This window comes from Camellia sinensis, chromosome 5 (genome assembly GCF_055761805.1).
Source record: "Camellia sinensis isolate YWXY chromosome 5, ASM5576180v1, whole genome shotgun sequence".
Classification (NCBI taxonomy): Eukaryota; Viridiplantae; Streptophyta; class Magnoliopsida; order Ericales; family Theaceae; genus Camellia; species Camellia sinensis.
This window is the reverse complement of record NC_138965.1, coordinates 156,395,620-156,416,600: the sequence shown is the minus strand read 5'-3', so window position 1 is coordinate 156,416,600 and position 20,981 is coordinate 156,395,620. Positions and strand designations below refer to the sequence as shown.

Below are 20,981 nucleotides of genomic sequence, written 5' to 3'. Positions count from 1 at the left end.
AACCAAATAGTCCGAGGACAATGTATCTCAGGACTAACAGTCTGATGGATTACAATCCCTCCTTATCTAATTCGTCCAAACAAACACACCCGGATTGAAGGGTACTATTGGGCTTGTGAAGGCTTATCATGGATTTCGTTTCGAAAATTTAGACTGTTTAATATGTATAAGCTGTCGAGCATTATATCTTTGTAAAATATCACGTTGATTGGATATCGATAGTTATGTGATCAAATCAGTTTTATATATAAAAAAAAATGAACGGTGAAAAAATAAATGATTGACAGAAATATGATTCGATGAGATAACTATCGATATTCTATCAACGTAATTTTTTACAGGCATAGAATACTTGACGAGTTATACACATTGAACGGTTGAATTATCGAAAGGGACCCGTGTTAGACTTTCACAAATTTGACAATATCTTCTAGTCTGATCACGGATTAGAGAAAAGTCTAGCCCAAAAATACAAGTGTCCCACCACTTCAACCAATGGTAATTCACCGCGCTTTTTTTTTTTTAATTATTTTATTTTATAAGTATCTTGTGCCAACCTTGTTCTCTTCTTCTCATGATCCAAAGGCACGTGCCCCTGTTATTTATATAGGCATATGATCAAATGATATCATTTTTAAAAATAATTTATTGGTTGTTTAGATCTATAATATGTTTAATTAATGATTAAGTGGATCTATTGTTTTCACAATTTTATATGAATGGATATTGATAAATAAATAAAAAATTCAAATTGTATTTTTTTTTTACACAAATTATGTATATGTATAAACATTTATTTATTTATTTATTACACTCGATAATAAAAGCTTTTTGCTTCTTTATTTTTAATGTGCATATTTCATACCACCACCACCACGAGTGCTTCATTTCTACCCATGCTTGTGGGTTTAAACATGAAAGTTAATTTTCAAATACGTAATTCTATTGATTTAGAAGAAAAAAAAAATAGATTTATATTTGGATTAGTTTGTGTGGTAGATATTAAATTGATAGAGTGTGAGCTCTAATGCATTGAATTTAAACTATAGGCTATTTTAGCCACAACAAACAAAATATCACATCTAACTCATAATCATTACACTCTTCTCTCACAAAAAAAATCAAAAAAGTCAAAAAGTCAAAAATCCTTCCCAAACCAAGTTTTTTAGCCCAGGCTAAAATAGCCAAAAAAATTAAAAAGTTAAAAAGCCAACCCACTTCCCAAACGAAAACTAAGTAAAAATTTAGATATTAACTAGCCATTTTTTGAAATATCTTCTTTATCAAACTCTCTACTATTTCTCTATTTTATTAAAATAATTTTAAATTTTTTTCTTTATTCCTTTTTACAACCATCATTTTTTTTTTGAGTTGAAATAATCACTTTTTCAAAGGTCATATTTAATAACGACAATGCTACGTAACTCAAATTTTGTGGCTCAAATGGCCAAAACGACGTCGTTTTGAGTTGAGCCACAAAATTTGAACTACGAGACATTTTTCATTTAATAATGATCATATTTTAGTATTCATTTTTTTAAATGATCACTCTTCATTGGTAATATTTTTTAGGATAAGTTATTAATAGGTCCTAATAGTAGGATTTAATTCCCATTAAGTCCTATTAAAAATACATCTTAATAAAATTGTCGCTAAAAATAATTTTTTGTGACGATTTTTTTGCATGTCGTTAAAAAATGACAATTAGTGACTATTTTTTGTCATTTTTTATAAGTTGTCACTAAAACTTACAATTAGTGATATTTTTCTTTAACGAATTTGAAACTGTCGTTGAAAGTTGAAAATTAGTGACTTTTTGTGATATTTTTTTAAACTGTCACTAAAACTTATAATTACTGATTTTTTTGTGACAAAATTTTTAAATTATCGCTGAAAATTAACAATTAGTGACATTTTTTTAATAGCATTTGATGAAAAATATCATTAATTATCATAGGACCTATTGGATAATAAGTCCACATATTAGGATCTACATGTAAGTCCCCTATATTTTTAAAAAGTTAAAAATTAGTGACTTTTTGTGATATGTTTTTAAATTGTCATTAAAACTTATAATTAATGACTTTTTTGTGACAAAATTTTCAAACTGTCTTTGAAAATTAACAATTAGTGACTTTTAATAATATTTGATGAAAAATGTCATTAATTATAATAGAACTTAGGAGTTGTTTGGGATGTCCTAAATAAGTGCACTTTTTGTCTTTTTGGACTAAAAAGTTGAAGGAAAAAATATGAATGTTTGACTTTTTATGGAAAAATGTGTATTAAAAAATTGTATAAATTAGTGTGTAGGAGAAAATTAAGATTGAAAGTTGTGCAGCCATACTTTTTGACTTTTGGTAAATAGTAATAATTTTTTAATATTTTGACTTTTTTTTCAACTTGTCAAACTTGACCTTATTGAACAATAAATCCATGTATTAGAACCTATACGTAAAGTCTCCTATATTTTTAATAGTCATTTTTAAACAATTACTTTCCCTAGATTATGAGATTGTATTTTTGTAACTTTTTTTTTGTTAAAGTAAAATGTTTTAATTTTTAAGTTTGATTCGTTTAACCTTACTTTTAATAATTAAATTATGAGATGTATTTTGACCAAATCTGTCTTTAATCATTTATATTTATTATTCAATGTGACACACTTTAGTGCCCTTAACACAATAAGTTTTATATACATACAATTGATATCTAAAAAAATGTGGGGGTGTATCACATTAGATACTAAATGGAAAAGATAAATATAATACCTTTTGTTTTTGTTTTGTTTTTTTTTTTAAATAGATAGGATAACAAAAAAGACAGCAAAACATCAAGAAAACCCTGTATACAATTTAAACGAAATCCAATTATATATAAAAATACATGACATAGTTATTCATTTTCTAAGACACTATTTTATTTATCTTTGCATTTTGAAAGTAATGCTTTCACGACACATCTCTAGTGCTTTGTTTGAAAGATTCAAAAATAAAATGGAGTGCCTTGTTTGAAAGATTAAAATTAAAATGGAGTGCAAGGAAACAAATCTTTATTTCTTTCTTTATTTTTTTATTTTTATTTTTTATTATTATTTTTTTTTGGGTACTTCGGAAAGGAACAAATCTTTATCTCATTGTCATATTATTTGGCATCTAATGGTAAATACCCATGATGTCATCATTGTCTTTAATACATAGGCAAATGCCCACTCTCCAAATATCTTAAATATCTCATTTTGACTATGCTTATTTCTAGATTGAGAACTGTTATATATTATATTATTTTATTTTATATCATCGGACTTATAAGAAGATATTGAGATTTTTTTTTTAAAGTTCTTAATATTAAAATTTTATAAAATAAAAGATGTATAATATTTTTATAGTAGTTAAATATTTTATTATTTATATAAAAAAATTCAACTCAGAGAAATTTTAATTTTTACAGAGAAATTTAGTCGGGCAAATTTTTCTGAGTTGAATTTGCTCTGTAAAAATATTGAGAGACCTTAACTAATAAAAAAAATATCTTGAATCTCTCATACTACACCAAGTTAGAGAAGGATGTTTCACTAATTTTTCCTACTTTTTATTATCATTAATTTATTAATAATTTTTTTAATATATAACGATTTCTTTATTTTTTTAAAATAGGTATCATTTGGCACAACAAATACCAAACTTTTCTAATAATAAATTAACACAAGTAGGTAGATACTTCTATGATATATTCTATCGCCATTCCAACATTTTTTTATTTTTTATTTTTTTTGAACTAGCACCATTCCAACATTTTATACTAAGGATTTTGTTTATTTAAATCATCAATGCTTAATAATCTAATCTTTATTTTTATATCAAAAAAGAAAGAAAAATGTTAATCATCTCATTGGGCGGTGATTAATATAGTGGTACCAATATTGATATATGTATAAAAGTATATATGAAAAACAGAAAAATATCTGAAATAAATATTGAAATGTTAATTTAATTTATTTATTTTTCTTGGCATTATTTGATATTTAATGAACACACAATGGACATTTTTTAGCAGGACTAACAAGAAAATATTTTAATTAATTTTCTTTGGTTTATTCCTTTTTTTTTTTTTTTAAATGGTATCTTTGATTAAACCGACACGGCTCCTCAGCTGAATATTTCTCCGTCAAGAATGACTCATTTTGACCAAATTGAAGAAAAAAAAAGAGAGAGATATATGTTGACTCATTTCACTGAGTAAATTTGAATACTACAATGTCATGTTTGATTCACGATACTAATAGTGAGGTATTAATAATCCTATCAAATTAGTGTGGTATTAACTATCCCACCCCTACCCCATTACTAATAATCCTACAAATTTATTGGATTAATTATCCATTAGATTAATAGTCCTAAACCAAAATGTCAAAACAAACATAGGATGATTGGACCCACAGATTAATAATCCTAATTTCATACTTTAATCCTTCCGATCAAACATGCTCCAAGGGTGTTTGTTTGATTGGATTTGGGGACCTGTGGGAACCACCTAAGAATTTGCCCCGCAATTCCTCCTAGTTTGCTGTTTGTTTGGCCGGAACATTTTGTCTGGTCCGGACTATTAATCTTTCATAGAATATAATTATTGAATTTTATCTTTCCCCTTTATCCAATCCAAAGGTTTAGAAATGCCTGTCCAATAAATGGTTACTGAAATTTAGCATCTTTTGAAAGTTAGCTAAAAATACTAATTAATTGATTAATTTTTTTTTTTAAAAAAAAACACTTGTGTTTAAAATATATTATTTGACACATTACTAAGTTTTGTATTTTTTTTATATAACAAAAAAGCCTATGTTAATATTAGGGCAAATTACAAACGCCTTCTCGAGATTTGGTGAAAATACAGATTCCCTCATGAGGTTTGAAAAATTACATCTCACCCCCTGAGATTTATATTTTCATAACAAATTGCCCCTGAAATTTTTATTTTTATACAGATTCTCCCATAATTTTTCCTAATTTGTTATGAAAATTTAACTCTGAAGGGGCAATTTGTAATTTCTTAAACCTCAGAAAGAAATCTATATTTTTACCAAATCTCGAGGGGTGTTTGTAATTTGCCCTTAATATATTATGCTTTCATTCATGTTCCCCAGCAAAACAAATAAATAAAAATATTACGCTTTCACTGTTTAGCGCATGGGCCTAAACTCCATTTTATTTGCTCCAATGGCTAAAATAACTTTTTTAATTTGAGCAGTATTGAAAACATAGAATGGATCATAGAAAAATGTAATTGATGTATGACAATCTAATTAAAATAGAATTCACATTCAAAATAAATCTCAACCATCCAATTTAATACATTTTATGTGATCTATTATGTAATTTCATTCAATATTCTTGCCTATTTTGACTACTTAATTTTTAGCCATTTTTCTGAGTTTAGCCATTTCATTCAATATTCTTGCCTCTCTTGTCTTTGTATTTAAAGACATTTGAGAAGTTAATTTTTAGCCACTAGTGAAATTACAATTCTATCTTTTATGGGTCAAAAAATGTTACATGGGTGAAGTTATAAATATTTTAAATCGAATGGAAGTAGTTTAGTCATTTTATTATGATTTGACATCATAAACAAATATTAATAAAAAAAACCAAAAATAACTTTTTACAAACTTTCTAAATCACCTGTCTAAAAAAGTAAAAAATTTGGTTAAAATTCAAAAAATTACTTTTTTCCATTTTTTCAAAACACCCCTTAATATTCTATTTTAACAAATTTCACCACATTATTACTGCCACTCTCACTTTCACTACCACACCGCCATTACCATTGCTACTGCCTCACCACTATGTCATCACCTCCACCTACATTCAACCACCACCACCACCAAACATAGAAAATATTTTTAAAAAAAATAATTTTATAAAAAAATATTTTTTTAGTTAAACAAACGGAACTTTAGTGTTGATTTAAAAAAAATTTCCACTTGCAATTCGCTACCAAAACCCTATACAGGTCATTATCTAAATTTTTTTATGCTGTAATTATTTAGGTAAAAATCACATAAACTTCATCGTAAATAGATCATTAACAGTGTTTGTAGATAAACTTCAAATGAAATTATTTAAGATAAAAAATTATAAATTAATTGTTATAAATAGATTGAGAAATTTGTTTAAACATATATGTATACTAGCTGCTGGCGTCAAATAAATAATTAAATATATAAAATATTTGCTATATGTTATATACAATTCAAATGATAAGAGCTTGTTTATCAAATTTGTAGTCTTAAAGTTATAGTCACACCCTCTTCTCTAATTTTTTCTTTTTTGTGAATAGAAAATTTGACATTTGGCATAAAGAAAAAAAAAATTTAAGATACCAAAATAAATGCTCACATATATACTTGTATAGATAGTATAAATTAGAGGTGAGCATGGTCCGGATTGGATTGGATTGAGGTAAAATCAAGACCAATTCGTTATTTACGGTTCTTGTCCAATCCGTTTAAATCATAAAACCAATTCGAACCAATTCATTTAAATACGGATTGGATCGGTTTAGGACCACAGATTCACATAATTAAATAACAAAAAAATATATATATAACACTTTAATTTCATAAATACATAAACATAGCAATATATTAGTTTCACAATAGTAACATGTCTTTCTATAATAGCGACATACTGTTTTAGAATTTAAATAACCATAAGAAAATTGGTTTCACCATAAGTATTTAGACTATTACAAATTAAAACTAAAAACTAATAAACAAAAGTAATAAAAGAATATATGATGCGGGTTTAGGTTTGAGTTTAAGTTTTATATGGAATAAGAAAATATACTATGGGGGAAGATGTATAATAAAAATATAGACTATTTGTATACGGTCCGGATCGGTTCAAATCCGGAACCGTAGGGTTCAATCCAAAACCAATCCGTGAATTACGGATTTTTAATTCTTCAATCCGGAACCGAACTACGGATTCAAAAAATCAATCCAAATCTATCGAATTGGACTGGACTGGATCGAATTACGAATTTCACGAATTCCTTACTCAGCCCTAGCATAGATAGATATTTGATTATGGATTTAGTACGACAATAACCTTAATAATTTTTACATTGCTAAATTAATCGATCACAATTCACAGTAAAATTTTCAACTTCAATCTTGAAATTCATATTTGAACTATTCCATTTTAAATCTATATATCTAAAAATGCAATCTAACTTCAAATTCATCTAAATCCTTCAATCAATCAATCCAATTCTACATTTAAAAAATAAAAAAACCTTCAATCAAATTAACTTATATATACATGAATATATGTATATGTATAACATATCAATACGAATTTCAGAGAGAAATGAACAAGAACATTGCTCTGCGTTACCAGCAAAGACTCACATCGATCCCATACCAAATCGCTGCAAAATTTTCAAACTAAAATACCTAATGCTGTAACAAATCCACACTTTCTCTAACATCTCCACCACCGGCGACGGCGCCACCGCAATATGACATTTCTCGTTGAAAAAATCTCCGTCAACGAGATTAATCCAAATCGCAACCTATGCTCGATCAATAAACTAAACGCAGGTGATCTCCCTCGGCTTCACGAGGTCGTCGGTCTCCGACACCGTCTTCAGCGGCGGCGGCGACACCGGAACCGGCCTGGCGGAGAAGCTCCGGAGTGGAGCCTCGTCGAGGTCGTCAAAACCTTCGTCGAAATTGAGAGAGTAACTGAGCGGATCGTACCTGAAGTCCACCGCGGACGAGGAGTGCCTCCGGTGGTGGTGGTGGCGGCCGATCCGGCTGATCAGGTGCTTGCACTTGTCCTTAATCTCCGGCGACCTGATCCGCATCGACGAGGCTCGCACCAGCCATGACCTCTCGTCCGGCGGAGGAGAGCCGTTGGCGCGGAAGCAGCAGGAGAGGCATAGGGTTTGCCTGAGCTTGTTTTTCAGGGAAGGAGAGGTAATCTGTTCGTCCTCCATGTGATAGAGAGAGAGAGAGAGAGAGAGAGAGAGAGAGAGAGAGGGGATGAGAGAGAGTGGTGGGGATGGTGGTGGTGTATGTATAGGCGAGGACGGTTTACAAGGAGAGGTTAAAATGACGACCTACTCTATACACACAAATATATATGGAATCACCATAAAAACTCTTTTTTATTTTTTATTTTTTATTTCTTTATTTTAATAACTTTTCTTTTTATTTTTATTTATTTATTTATTTTATGTGTGGCTAATTAATATAGAACGATGATTTTTTTTTTAAAAAAATCAAAAATAATGAGACCGATCTTATGGCACAATAGGCGTGTTAAGTTATCTTCAATATTGTTTCTTTTATTAAATTTAAATTTAATAAAAAATTAATGAAAACAGTATTTCATTCATTTTATCATATTAATATCAAGTGAGGGGAGTAGTAAATTTTTCATCAAATGAAGGGAGTATTTATCCTTTAATTAAATTTTGCACGTGATCGTTGGTGGACGATCTCCCGGACAATTGGTTTTGGGATTGATTTGATGAAAATTTATTCTAAGCTGAATGATCAGCCAGACGACCGGTCAGATTTGATGAAATTATGAGAGATTGATTTTTGAATACCATCCCCTACCCGTTGGGGATATTTTTTTAGGAAAAACCGCTCAAATCGGGATCGGAGGGTCGGGTTCTCGTCGGGCTAGGTTCAAATTGCCATCTCTAATCCCATGTGCTATTAGTTGATGATTTTTGTATGGATAAATTATATATTGCTCTTTTTATATTTGATCATTTTTTCACTTTCACTTTCACTTTCGTTTTTATTTTTTTATTTTTTATTTTAACCTTTTGAGTTTATTTTTTTTTTTAATTTTACCTCTAAAATAATTTTTTATTTAAAATTAGACAAAAAATATCATATAATATAAAAATATATTGTTATATTATAATTTGAATTTGTATAAGAGATATGAAAGCAGCGTCCAAAAGGCAGCTTCTCCAGCACAAAACGCCAACACCATTTTGGGAGTGATCAAAACGCAACTTGTGAAATTACAAGCAGTGCCCTCCACCACAAAACTCCAAAAAGCTGTTAGAAAGGGATTGTTTGGGATGTGAGTTGGTTTTTTTGGCTTTTTAATTATTTTATTTTAGGGTTAAAAAGCCTTAATTGGGATGAGATTTTTGATTTTTTTTAACTTTTATGAGAGAAAAAATGAAATGATTATGATTTGAATGTGACGTTTTGTTTTATTGACTTTTTAGTCTATTTTATTTTTTTGTGGCTATTTTAGCCAAAAAATCCTAGGTTTTTTTCTTCCCAAATGAGCTCAAAATGAGCCACATAGGTCCAAAAGTAAATTTCCTAGGTTAGGTGAGAGTATTTTGGTCATTTTGCTGTGATGTGACATCATAAAAAAATATTAACCCAAAAAGCAAAAAATTATTTTTTACCAATTTTCAAATTATTTTTTAAAAAAGTATAAGGCTTGGTTAAAAGTTAAAAATAAACTTTTAACCATTTTCTCAAAACACCTCTTAAAATATGTAGAGTGGTTTTATTTATTTATTAATTATTATTTTATTTAATATTTCAAGTAAATTAGTTATGATAGAGGAGAGGGTAGTGCTTTTAGCCATCTTTTACCTTCCGCTTTTTTTTGCGCAGTTTTGATCACAAATGCTAGCCAATATGGTCACTCTTGTTTCCATCATCGGCTTGCTACAAAGGAAGTTTTTAAATTTAAACTCATATTTGATTCATGATCGAGATTTTACGTTGTTAAACATGTTGTTATATGCTATGTAACCACTTCAAATTTAAAATATTTTATTTTGTAATGTAGAGTCGGGAATTAAGGTACCACAGTTATTGATTACGATGATGAACAAATCATAAAGATGATTGATTTTGTTTGTTTGGTGGTGATTGTATTGTTTTGTTTCGTTTTCGTGTTTTTTTTTTTTAGTATGTTGTAATAATATCTTTATATGTAGAGGTTTTCTCCTCCTTGTGTGAAGGTTTATTTTTCTCTCTATATGAAGACTCATATCCTCTTTGCCGTGGAGGTTTTAAGATCTATTTTATATTTCGATGCACTTTATTAGATATTTATGGTCAGATATTTTAATATATTAAGGCTAAGTTTGGCAACACCAAAATAATTCATCTTTTTATCTTTTTTCCATCACATCACCTCTCTACTTTTCTGTACATCTTTTCGTAAAAAGATAAAAAGTGCACTTATTTAGGTCATTCCAAACAACCCAAGTCTTATGTTTTGTCATTAAAAAAAGAGTAAAATAATTATGTATTCTTTTACTATAAGATAGACACACAATCACGTAAGAAGTCAAATTTATGAGATTTGCTGTTTAAATATTTTTACCCAAGGCATGTGGTTGATTTTTCAATAATTTTTAGTATGTAGTTAAGAAATCTTACTATGATTTTTTTTATTTTTTAAATTTGAGGGTGTGGATTTTCTTATTTGGGTTTCCATTCTACACTGATCTTAAAAAGGTTAAAGAATCAAAAATTTGTTTAGCTTAATTTTGACTATTTTTTTTTTTTATGATTGTTGTTAATTGTTGTTCAAAAGGTGTTGTTTAAGATACAAATAATGCATGGAAACGTAGAATTTTGATGCACATTTTATATGTTTTCATACACTTTTAGATGTTTTTATACATTTTGTACATATTTTCATACACATTGTATATATATTTTCCAAAATTATCCAATGTCTTACAATGGCCATCTATTTTTACAATTTAATTCGACAATCTTATGGGCCAATCCAGTTGTTAGCGTTGAATTGAAAATATATACTAGTGATAAGATTCATCAAATCTTGTTTTGATGAATGATATAGAAATGTAGTAAATAACGTTAATAATAAATATGCATATAATAGCTGTCATGCATATGTCAATAACTATGCATATGTTTATGTGAGGCTCATCTGCCATACTATTTAGTTAGAGATTTTTATTGATAAATCCATTTTAGAGTTGTTATAACTCATTAGGTTCACAAAGAAATATTATAACATGATCAGTCTCATATACTTTTCTTTTTATTCCATAAGGTCCATTTTACTAATTTTATATTTGTACCTGGACTATTATGCCCTTATATATATATATATATATATATACACACATAACACGTTGCCACTTTTTTCATTGATTCAGTTTTGGTAGTTTCTATCTTTATGCTTTTGATCATCATTCTAATTTAGATAGATACGTTTCTATTTTGCATGCTCGTTCAAAGGCTTTGATGTGCTAAGGTTTCATTGTTGCTGTTATAGTATGGTTCGGTGATTTTCGAGTGAAGACGACGAATTGGACGATGTTCAGTTGTCACAATTTCTGGAGCATAACTAGTTCAAATCAATTGTTTTTGAGTTACAGGATGATTGTAGGATTGCATGATTAAGGTTAGTATCATTTTGGTAATGAATACATGTTCAGTTTATATTTTGATTTGTATAATGGATCAGATGCTCTGTTTTTTGATTGATATGGATCGAATGCTCTGTTTGTTCAATTATATGCATTTTATGTGGTCCTATGGAGGAGAGGTCATTCAGATTATGTAAAGAATGTGGATGTTCTCATTTTACTTTGATGTTTGCTTAATGAGACTCTGTGTGGGTGATATAATTCAGAGTATATGTATCAATGTGAATGTTCACATCTTGTTAATGTGAAGTTATGGAGGGTTGCTTGCATGTTGTGTACTGTTACCTTAATGTGGTGGTGTCATTTTGATATTGTAAAATGTTTTATGTTGTGTAAAGATGGTGGTGATAGTTTTCATTATGGATTTAGCACTTGAACTATACACATAGGCATCTAATTTTGTACAATGTGAATTTTCATATCATTTTGGATTATTGTTGATTGTTGTATTGTTGTGTTTTTACAAGAGATGGATACCTTTATGATGTTGGTGTGTACATATGGTTGCAGTACAACTGTAATAAATGTTGCCCGCGCATTGTGTTATTCGCGTTTGGTGGAGTGTTCGTGTGAAAAATGAGTGAGTTGTTTGCTGGTTCTATTTCATTGTTCTATTGGCTACCTGTGATTAATATGTGTGATTTGGACAATGAGGAAGAATTTCAAAATATGTTATTGCTTGCTAAATCAATGGGGGTATAATATGTAAAAGTTGTCGTTGAGTTGAAAAGTGATATTGGTCAGTCGAGTAGCTCTGGGTCGCTGCGTGTGGAGGGTGAGGAAGAAATTGATGCACGATGGAGATTTTGCCATCATAAGGAGAAGGTGTTGTTGTTAGTCCCATGGGGAAATGGTATTACGCATGCGGGACAACGGTTTGTTGGAGGTGCACAAGAATTTCGTGATGTTTTATGTAAGATGACATCTAATGTGGGTTTGAATTTACGTATGTCAAAAATGAGACAACAAGGGTTACTGCTGTGTCTGCGATGCGCAAGGAGAGAGGCTGCTTGTGGGCTATACATTGTAGAGCATAACGAGTAAATGGTTTTTTTCTACATCAAGAGGTTTAGTGATGTGCATAGTTGTTGTACGGATGTCCAAACATCGAAGAATCCGCGAGTTAGTTCTGATTTGGTGTCGAGTACCATATCTGAAATTGTGAGGGACAAGCCGTTGACTCGGTCGTGTGAGGTGGTGACTATTTTGAAGAGGGATTATAGGCTAGATATGAGTTACCACGTGCTATGGTTGGGCGTGGAGAAAGCAAAGACAACTTCATGGAGATCACTCATTATCGTTTGACCAGCTGCGGTGGTATTCGGCTGCTGTGATGCGTTACAATCCGGGGAGTTATGTCAATATTGACTATGATGCGAGTAGTCAACAGTTTTGTCGTTTCTTTGTATCATTCGCTGCGTGTATTTCTGGATTCAATTCTTATCGGCCTTTATTATTCCTGGATAGAACATTCCTCAAAGGAAAGTACAAAGGTCAGCTACTTGCGGCAACGGCGAAAGATGGAAACAATGGTTAGTATTTTTTTTAGCTGTTTATTTATGTAAATATTCACATTGAGCAGCATAGTGTGGACATATGACAGACGATTACAGAGTGTATTCCACATTTACACTGGTGTCAATGTTTATATCAATACACATTGATGTGAACAACAACATAATATGACTGATTAAGAAATTAACAAATATTGTGAATATTCACATTAGTATACACTGATGTGAATGTTCACACTAGTGTCTATTAATGTGAGTTTATCCATTAATGAACATTAATGTGAATGTTCACATCATTGATGTTTACGAACCCAAATCCAAAAACAACAATAGTAATAGGGCAATGTAGATATAAACATTCAAATGACTTGTTTCCTTTATATTGTTTTCTATTCACTTTGGAATATTGTGAACAGTTGTTTAATGGTATTGTGTTGTAGGTCTATTTCTTGTTGCATTTGCGATTGTTGATTCAGAGACCACGACCAATTAGTCGTGATTCTTGCACGAACTTGGGAAGGTTGTTGATGGTAAGTGCCAGATTACTTTTATTTCGGATTGTAATCTTGGTCTGTTAGAAGCTATGCCAAAGGTGTTCCCATCGGCTCACCATGGTTATTGCTTACAACACTTGAAGAGCAATTTAAGAGACCAGATAAAAGGAATTGATAACGGATTTAGAAATCACCTAGTTAATAGTTTGGGTGACTATGCTTACGAGCCAACTATGGCAGGGTTCCATAAAAAGCTTGCAAAATTAAAAGAGGAGGGTAAGCAACGAACACATAATTTTTTCAAGGACTTGGCACCTGAGCACTGGCAAATTCATATTTTAGGTAATAGTAGTTTCCTAATGTATTCCATTTGTCAATTTTAGAATGGTAGCTATGTGAATTTTCAGTTATGTTTAGTGGCAATGTGAAATTTCATATTTAGTTTCGAAGAAATTAAATTTCGTATTATACAATGTTTGTGATGTTGTGCAAGGGCATGCGTTATGGGGAGATGACATCTAATGCGGCGAAGTTATTTAATAATTGGATTAAAGAAGCACGCAATCTTCCTATCACTCAAATGGTAAACACAATTCGTACTCAGTTGATGCGGCAAATGTCTGCACGGTGTGACCAAGCAAACAAATGGAATGAGCTTATTTGTCCTACATTCGAAACAATACTTATAGATTCGTTCAACGACAGCAGGTCTTGGCAAGTTAGCAAAGCCAATGAGGATGTGTTTAAAGTTCATTCGATACCATCTGTTACAGTTAATATTGCAAGGCGTACATGTTCTTGCTTCAAATGGCAAATCAACGGATTCCCATGTGACCATGCTGTGATTGCTATTCAAAAGAATCGCTATAATCTCAATGATTGTGTGGAACATTACTTTCATGTAGAGACATGTCGCTCAGCCTATTCGGGTGCCATATTCCCTATACCATCGGTAGAAAAGCCGCATTATGATCCCACGGACTTCACTATATACCCACAAACTGTGAAAAGACCACCCGAAAGGCCGAAAAGAATAGAATCCCATCAAGGGGTGAGAAACTGAAGCAAATAAGATGCGGGAGATGTGATAAGTTGGGAAGCCATAATAAAAAATCATGCAAGGAGCCGATATAGGATGCACATTTTTCATTTCAACATTGTGTTTTAAATGAGATTCTTATATTGATTTTTGAAATAAGATTGTGTTGTGTTGACAAACATTGTGTTGCAATAAGATTACGTTGTGTTGGCATGTATAATAATGGTTTGGGAAACTTAGTATTTGATTTGTGTTTTTTCTTTTTCTTTTTGGATACCAAACTGATATTTTGTTGAAGTTTTAATGATGAATACATGATGTGGACATTTACACTTGCGTAAAAGAATCATATTATGTGAAAACTAGCACATGGGTTGAACTTTTTTACATTATTGTTGTCAATGTTGACATGAATATAAACTGTGATGTGAACTTTCAAATACATAGAGATTGACATGGTGTGAAGATTCACAACTGTTATGAATAATAACAAATGTGAATATTCACACATGTGTATGTTATCCGTAATGATGTCATGTAGACAATGTGTACATTCTTGCACAAAATATGTCTATTATGGAACAATCGGGTTAAAAAAATCGCATAAATTATGCTCATCACAACACAACAGTATAAATATCATAAGTGAATATGAACATTCACATCAGTGGTACAACTGTGAACATTCATATCTGTAAAACATTAGTGCATATGAATATCATAAGTGAATGTTCACATTTGGCAGAGAAGAATAACATTCACAACTGTTATGAATAAGAATAAATATGAATATTCACACATGTGTATGCTATCTGTAATGATGTCATGTAGACAATGTGTACATTCCTACACAAAATATGTGTATTATACAATAATCGGGTTCAAACAATCGCATAAATTATGCTCATCACAACACAGCAGTATGAATATCATAAGTGAATATGAACATTCACATCAGTGGTGCAACTGCGAACATTCACATCTGTAAAACATTAGTGCATATGAATATCGTAAGTAAATGTTCACATTTGGCAGAGAAGAATAATAACATTTACAACTGTTATGAATAAGAACAAATGTGAATATTCACACATGTGTATGTTATCCGTAATGATGTCATGTAGACATTCCTGCACAAAATATGTGTATTATAGAACAATCGGGTTCAGATAATCGCATAAAATAACATAACAACAGCAGAGGTAGATCAAAATTCACAAGTGGCTTTTTTCCATTAACAGACGTTGTATCACTGATTTACAATCAGTTGTTGTGTCAAAATGTCAAAGCAATTGATATTAACATTCATATCGAGTGTTGGTTAGTTTGTAGGTGGACACCCCCCCACCTATAGGTTTTAACGACACTTTGATTTCTTATGATTCAAAAAACTATGTACTAACAAGTCTCGTAGTCCACACCATTCAGAACTAGTGAGGCTGCCAATAATTTCTTCATAATATATGTGCACCCGTATGATGTAACATACTGCAGGTCCACAGTCCACTCTATAAATGCAAAATGGTTTTGATTAGCACTTAACATGTATGTTTGCATAATGGTTATGGAGGATTTGTAAAAAATGTAGTGAGGCTTACAAGTCGTCGCCCTACCAAGGACATACATCAACTGATATGATTGGTTGTGACGGATATTAGCCTGCCAACTTAGTGCATAGCGGTGATGACTTGCCAATAACGTGCACAACATTCTCGATGTACTTCCTATGTGTAGGGAATTTCACATTAGGCACCAAAGAACATATGTGTGTGTACATTCATTTTTGGAATTTAACGCATGACAACAAGTCATATTTGTGTACAAAAAGAGCCACTTATAACTTCCTGTGCTTGGTCGATATGCGGGTCATGTATGCCTGTCCTTAGGCATAATGAGTTGTAATACCTCCACAAATTGTCTTTAGCATTATACACAACTATCGTCCAGTGGAAGTCATGGTGCAATGGGAATAGTAGGTATCTCTCTTCTTGGTAGTTTTTCATATGTGTATCAATGTGTTTACTTCTTTTGCGAGGATGGTACTCTCGTATCACTTTCTATACACATTGGGCAAATAATTAATGGACTATGAATTTTCAAATTCACATTAGCAAAAATGGAATGATAGATTTTACCAAACACATGCTCGTGAAAATGAATGACGTTTCATCTGAAGTTGGGTTGACCACCTTTTGTTGTTCATGTAATAGTTCAACATATGCATCTATGAGCTGCACAAACATAGGGTCGTATTATATTATTTGTAGTGGCTGAACAATGTGTGTCTGTGGCTGTGGGTGTGTGTGCGTGTCTTTGTGTGTATATGCATGAAGAGTGAATCATCTTCGTAATGGCGCACATTGCTGTGTATCGATTCCTCCTTGATAAGGTTCACAATGTCATCAAAATACACATATGTAGACTTCGAGTCTCCTTTTCACACAAGCAGCCTGTGCATTTAAAACAAACCAACGTGAATATTAACATTGCACAGTTTTGAACAGATCAAATAAATAAGCACAGTGGTGAACATTGACAATTATGAAATGTAAATGTTGACATTAGGTATTTGTACAGTCACTTACTCATCGCCTCCACTCTTTTGTAAAGCCTGGACCTTTTGCTTGTCTTGTTTAGACATCTTGCTCCAGACTTTGAACTTATTGGTCAAGGTTAATTTTTTTGGGTGCTTCGCTAGTGGGTGTTTGTCCACATCTTCAACCATTTTGACTGTATGGGGCTATTTTGGCCAGGTAAGTCTGGGTACTGGAAGTCAGGCAAGCGGTGCTCTTTTTGATCTTTCTCCTTTATACGCTTCACCTTAGAAGGTAGGTTGAGATTGTGTTGCGTTGGGCTGGGGGGTTGCTTCTGCACCTCAGCCTGTGTGACAATGTGGACTAACTGGCCATCGTAAAGGTCCTGAATAATTGTTTTCTCGCATTCTAAGTCGATGACTAGTTGCGTTAAGCGCTTAATTTCTTCATCCTTCTGCTTCATGCACTTTTTTATTTCGGTATTCATGTTGGGTCGGCTTGACTGGTTGAACAATTTATATTCAAGATCAGCTATGACTCTTGCCTTAACTTCCATGAGAATTGAAGGTGTTTGTACTTTGCTTCCCATTGCCTTATGATGCCCCAAGCCTTCCAATTTTCTTTGACAAGCACATCAATGATATCAGGTTGGCTTGTGTTTGCTATGACAATAGCTCTCTTATCATGTGGGCTGCTAAACGGAATGTGAATGTCCTCATTACTGTTATTTAGCTCAACTCCATCCCCAGAAAATTGGGAGTTGCTGCCATTGTGTTATTCTTCCTTGATGTTAAAGAGGTTGGGAGATGTGGTGGTTGGCTCATAAATTTCGGGCTCCACCTTTAATGTTGCACGCCTAAACTTTTGTAATTCTTTTGGGGTTGCAAAGATTTCGTTGGCATTAACCTAAAATGAAAAAGTTATGTCACTTAATGTATATATTTGGGTGATGTCATAATGTGAATATTTTGATCAATAGTTGAAGTCATACCTCATTAAAACCAATATCAACCAAAGAGGTGGTTTTCATCTTCTTTTGTAAAGTAGTCAGATCCCACTTTACACAACGAGGAATGACATTGGGCTTGTGAGGTCGTAGAAGGGTTGTGTGCTTACGCAACCAATACTTCAACAAAACAACAAAGACATATGTTATTTAGCATTTGCATAGTAATGTCAACATATGTGAACATTAATAACGGTAGCACTGTTGTGAACATTCACATTAGTATATCCTGAGTGAATATGAACATTCACATCAGTGGTACAGATGTGAACATTCATATTTGTGTAAAATAATTGCATATGGACATTCACATCAGTGGTACAGATATGAATGTTCACAGTTGGCTTAGATGAACAATATTGAAGGGCGTGTGAATATTATTATTTGAGAACATGGGTACTTACCATCAATAACATGACACAGCCGGTGACTTTTGCCAGCTTTTTGTCGTTTTAGGAAATGGAGGATGTCAACGTTGTTCTAATTTGCTTGGCCCAATCATATTCTTGCATGCTTTTCACTGGGACCATATGCGCATAGTAGCCCTATCCTATTGTCTCATCGCTTGTCGAGAAAAAAAGTTTTTGGCAAGCACACATGCAAACTAGTCGGGTGACTTTTTCATTGTCATCTTTCTTTTTGCCTTTCAATGCCTCGGTCAAAAGGGTGCGTATCCATTTTGAAGTCAACCGGCTGACATTTTTGCACATTTTGTTTATAATGCCTATCTTTGGTTTCATAGTATATGATATGTCCATTGGCTTGGTGCCACAGTCCATACCAAAAATCAGCTTGATGTCGTTGTCGTGTATGTTCATCTTCTTCTCCCCAATGTAGAAGGCATCTTTTGAAGCTTTGTACATTTGTAGGACATGCACAACAACATCATCGTACTTCATGCATTTGTCAAGGTCGATCTCACTATTTCTCAATGCATCTAATAAATGCCAGAGAAGTGTTTGCCTTAGGCAGCCAAGCTGTGCTTGTGTGAATTTGGCGCTTTTCATTAATTTCACCAGTCCGGTCATGTAGATCTGTAGTTAACACGCCGCATGTCAACATTGCTGCTAGTATTTGCTTGTGGGCTTTCTTCCTTGACATGGTACTCATCTCTTTTTCTCTTTGAGGTTTTCTTCTATGCAAGATCTGCAAAATGGAGCATTTAAAAAAAAATTAAGTCAAGGCTCATGTGATTAGCATAGTGGAACAGATGTGAACATTCACAGCATTGCCATTGATGTGAATGTTTACAGTTGTGTGCATGGGTGTGAATGACCACAGTTTGTGTATGGATGTGAATATCCACATCTGTACATGGATGTGTATGTTGACTGTGTCAGCACAAACACAATGTGCATATTGTGTGAGTGTGTAAAAATCAATGTATGTTTATACAACCATGAACAACATTCAAGAACATGTGCATGTTAACACAAACATATAAAAGGATGTTGTGAATAGTTACAGTCCTAATTTGTATGGCAATGCATATTCTTACTACAATCATGCAATGCCAATTTTATAAAACAACCTCAAAATTGAAATATAATTTGAAACATGGGATAACAAAAGTGATATATTTCCTCTAAAGACAGTGGTTAATATTCATAAAGTGTCTAATTAATTTACACATGTAATGAATGTTCACACATAATTATGTATCGCAACAACATCTAACACAAGGAATTTTAAATGTGAATGTTCATTACGGTTAATAACAATAATTTGATAGAGAGGGGGAAGGATAGTGTCAATATTTGCAGGGATTGTATTTCATGCCACTTTCATGTAAAATAATCAAGAATTGAAGGTTTAACTTATTGAATCACCATTAACAATCAACAATACTAACAAGGCAAACATTCACAAAAGGGGAAAAAAAAATCTACAATATTACAAAATAATGATTGGCCAAACATTTTCAATCCATGTGAATGTTCACAGCTTTCAACAACTACAACAATAATATCTAAAATAATTTGATTATCCAAACATTTTTAATGCATGTAAATGTTCACAGCTTTCAACAACAACAACAACAGAAACAATTTGGTTTGGCCAACATCTTTCCAAACCATTTGAATGTTCACAGTTGTGAACACAACATAGTGGCAACTGTAATGTTTTTGATTGAAAAAATCAATATAATTAGGGATTACGATTGAGGGGTTCAGATTAAAGGTTAGGGTATGAACAATATGGACTCCTATATATTGTATGAATAGAAACAAAAGATATTTGTGAAAGTTCACAATGTTGTTTGTTAAAAAAGAGATTTAGCGTTTAAATACACGAATGAGTAGATTACTTACGTTTTTTGCCCATTTCGACGGTTGTATTGTCACAAATAGTCGTCGAAGGTGATTTTGACGAAGATAGACCTTACAGATGTTCAACAATGGTGATTCCATGATTTTGACGATCGACAGCGTAGGGACGACGAAGAAGATGATGAGATGATGCGATGATGGAGCAAAGACAATCTTCTAGGCATTAAGACGATATGGAATACGGCTTTGGATTTCTGGAATGGTAGAGATACTGTGCGCGATTTCCTGCGCAAGAAGAGAGGGGAAGAGAGACGGTTATTAGATTCAAAGAAAGGATAGGCGTGTGTTTGTTTGAGGATTTTTTTGGTCTTTTAGTATAAAATGGACCTAATGGAATATTATAAAACACTATGGGTCTTATGGAATAACACTCTTAGATAATGTATTTACTGAAAAAGTACCCTTTTAGTTATTAGTTGGTGATATTGTCACCATAATATAGTAGCACCGTTGTATTCAATTTTTAGTTAGTTGGATGGCAATGCAATAATCTCAACCGAGTGTCTATTTGAACACAAAATTTTACAAGAATTAGAGATGGCAATTTGAACCCAGCCCGACGGAGATCCGATTCGCCGACCCCAATTGGAACGATTTT

The 20,981-nt window shown here is 32.1% G+C and overlaps 2 protein-coding genes across 2 annotated transcripts; one reads left to right on the top strand and one right to left on the bottom strand.

Annotated features, from left to right (window-relative positions):
- Positions 1 to 7,593: 7,593 nt before the first annotated feature.
- Positions 7,594 to 8,001, bottom strand: LOC114305741 (uncharacterized). The gene has a single exon (XM_028250875.1). The coding sequence runs from the start codon at positions 7,999 to 8,001 to the stop codon at positions 7,594 to 7,596; it is 408 nt and encodes a 135-aa protein (XP_028106676.1).
- A 4,041-nt stretch (positions 8,002 to 12,042) lies between these two features.
- LOC145791808 (uncharacterized) lies at positions 12,043 to 14,537 on the top strand. Its single transcript, XM_082872249.1, has 4 exons — positions 12,043 to 12,162; positions 12,211 to 12,396; positions 13,421 to 13,510; positions 13,968 to 14,537. The coding sequence occupies exons 1-4, from the start codon at positions 12,043 to 12,045 to the stop codon at positions 14,535 to 14,537; spliced, it is 966 nt and encodes a 321-aa protein (XP_082728375.1).
- Positions 14,538 to 20,981: the final 6,444 nt, after the last annotated feature.

Coding starts and splice junctions, on each gene's coding strand:
- LOC114305741 (XM_028250875.1), bottom strand. CDS start 8,001: ATGGAGGACGAACAGATTACCTCTCCTTCCCTGAAAAACAAGCTCAGG.
- LOC145791808 (XM_082872249.1), top strand. CDS start 12,043: ATGAGTGAGTTGTTTGCTGGTTCTATTTCATTGTTCTATTGGCTACCT. Junction 12,397..13,420: donor TATGTAAGATGACATCTAAT/GTGGGTTTGAAT, acceptor ATTGTGTTGTAG/GTCTATTTCTTGTTGCATTT. Junction 13,511..13,967: donor ACTTGGGAAGGTTGTTGATG/GTAAGTGCCAGA, acceptor ATGTTGTGCAAG/GGCATGCGTTATGGGGAGAT.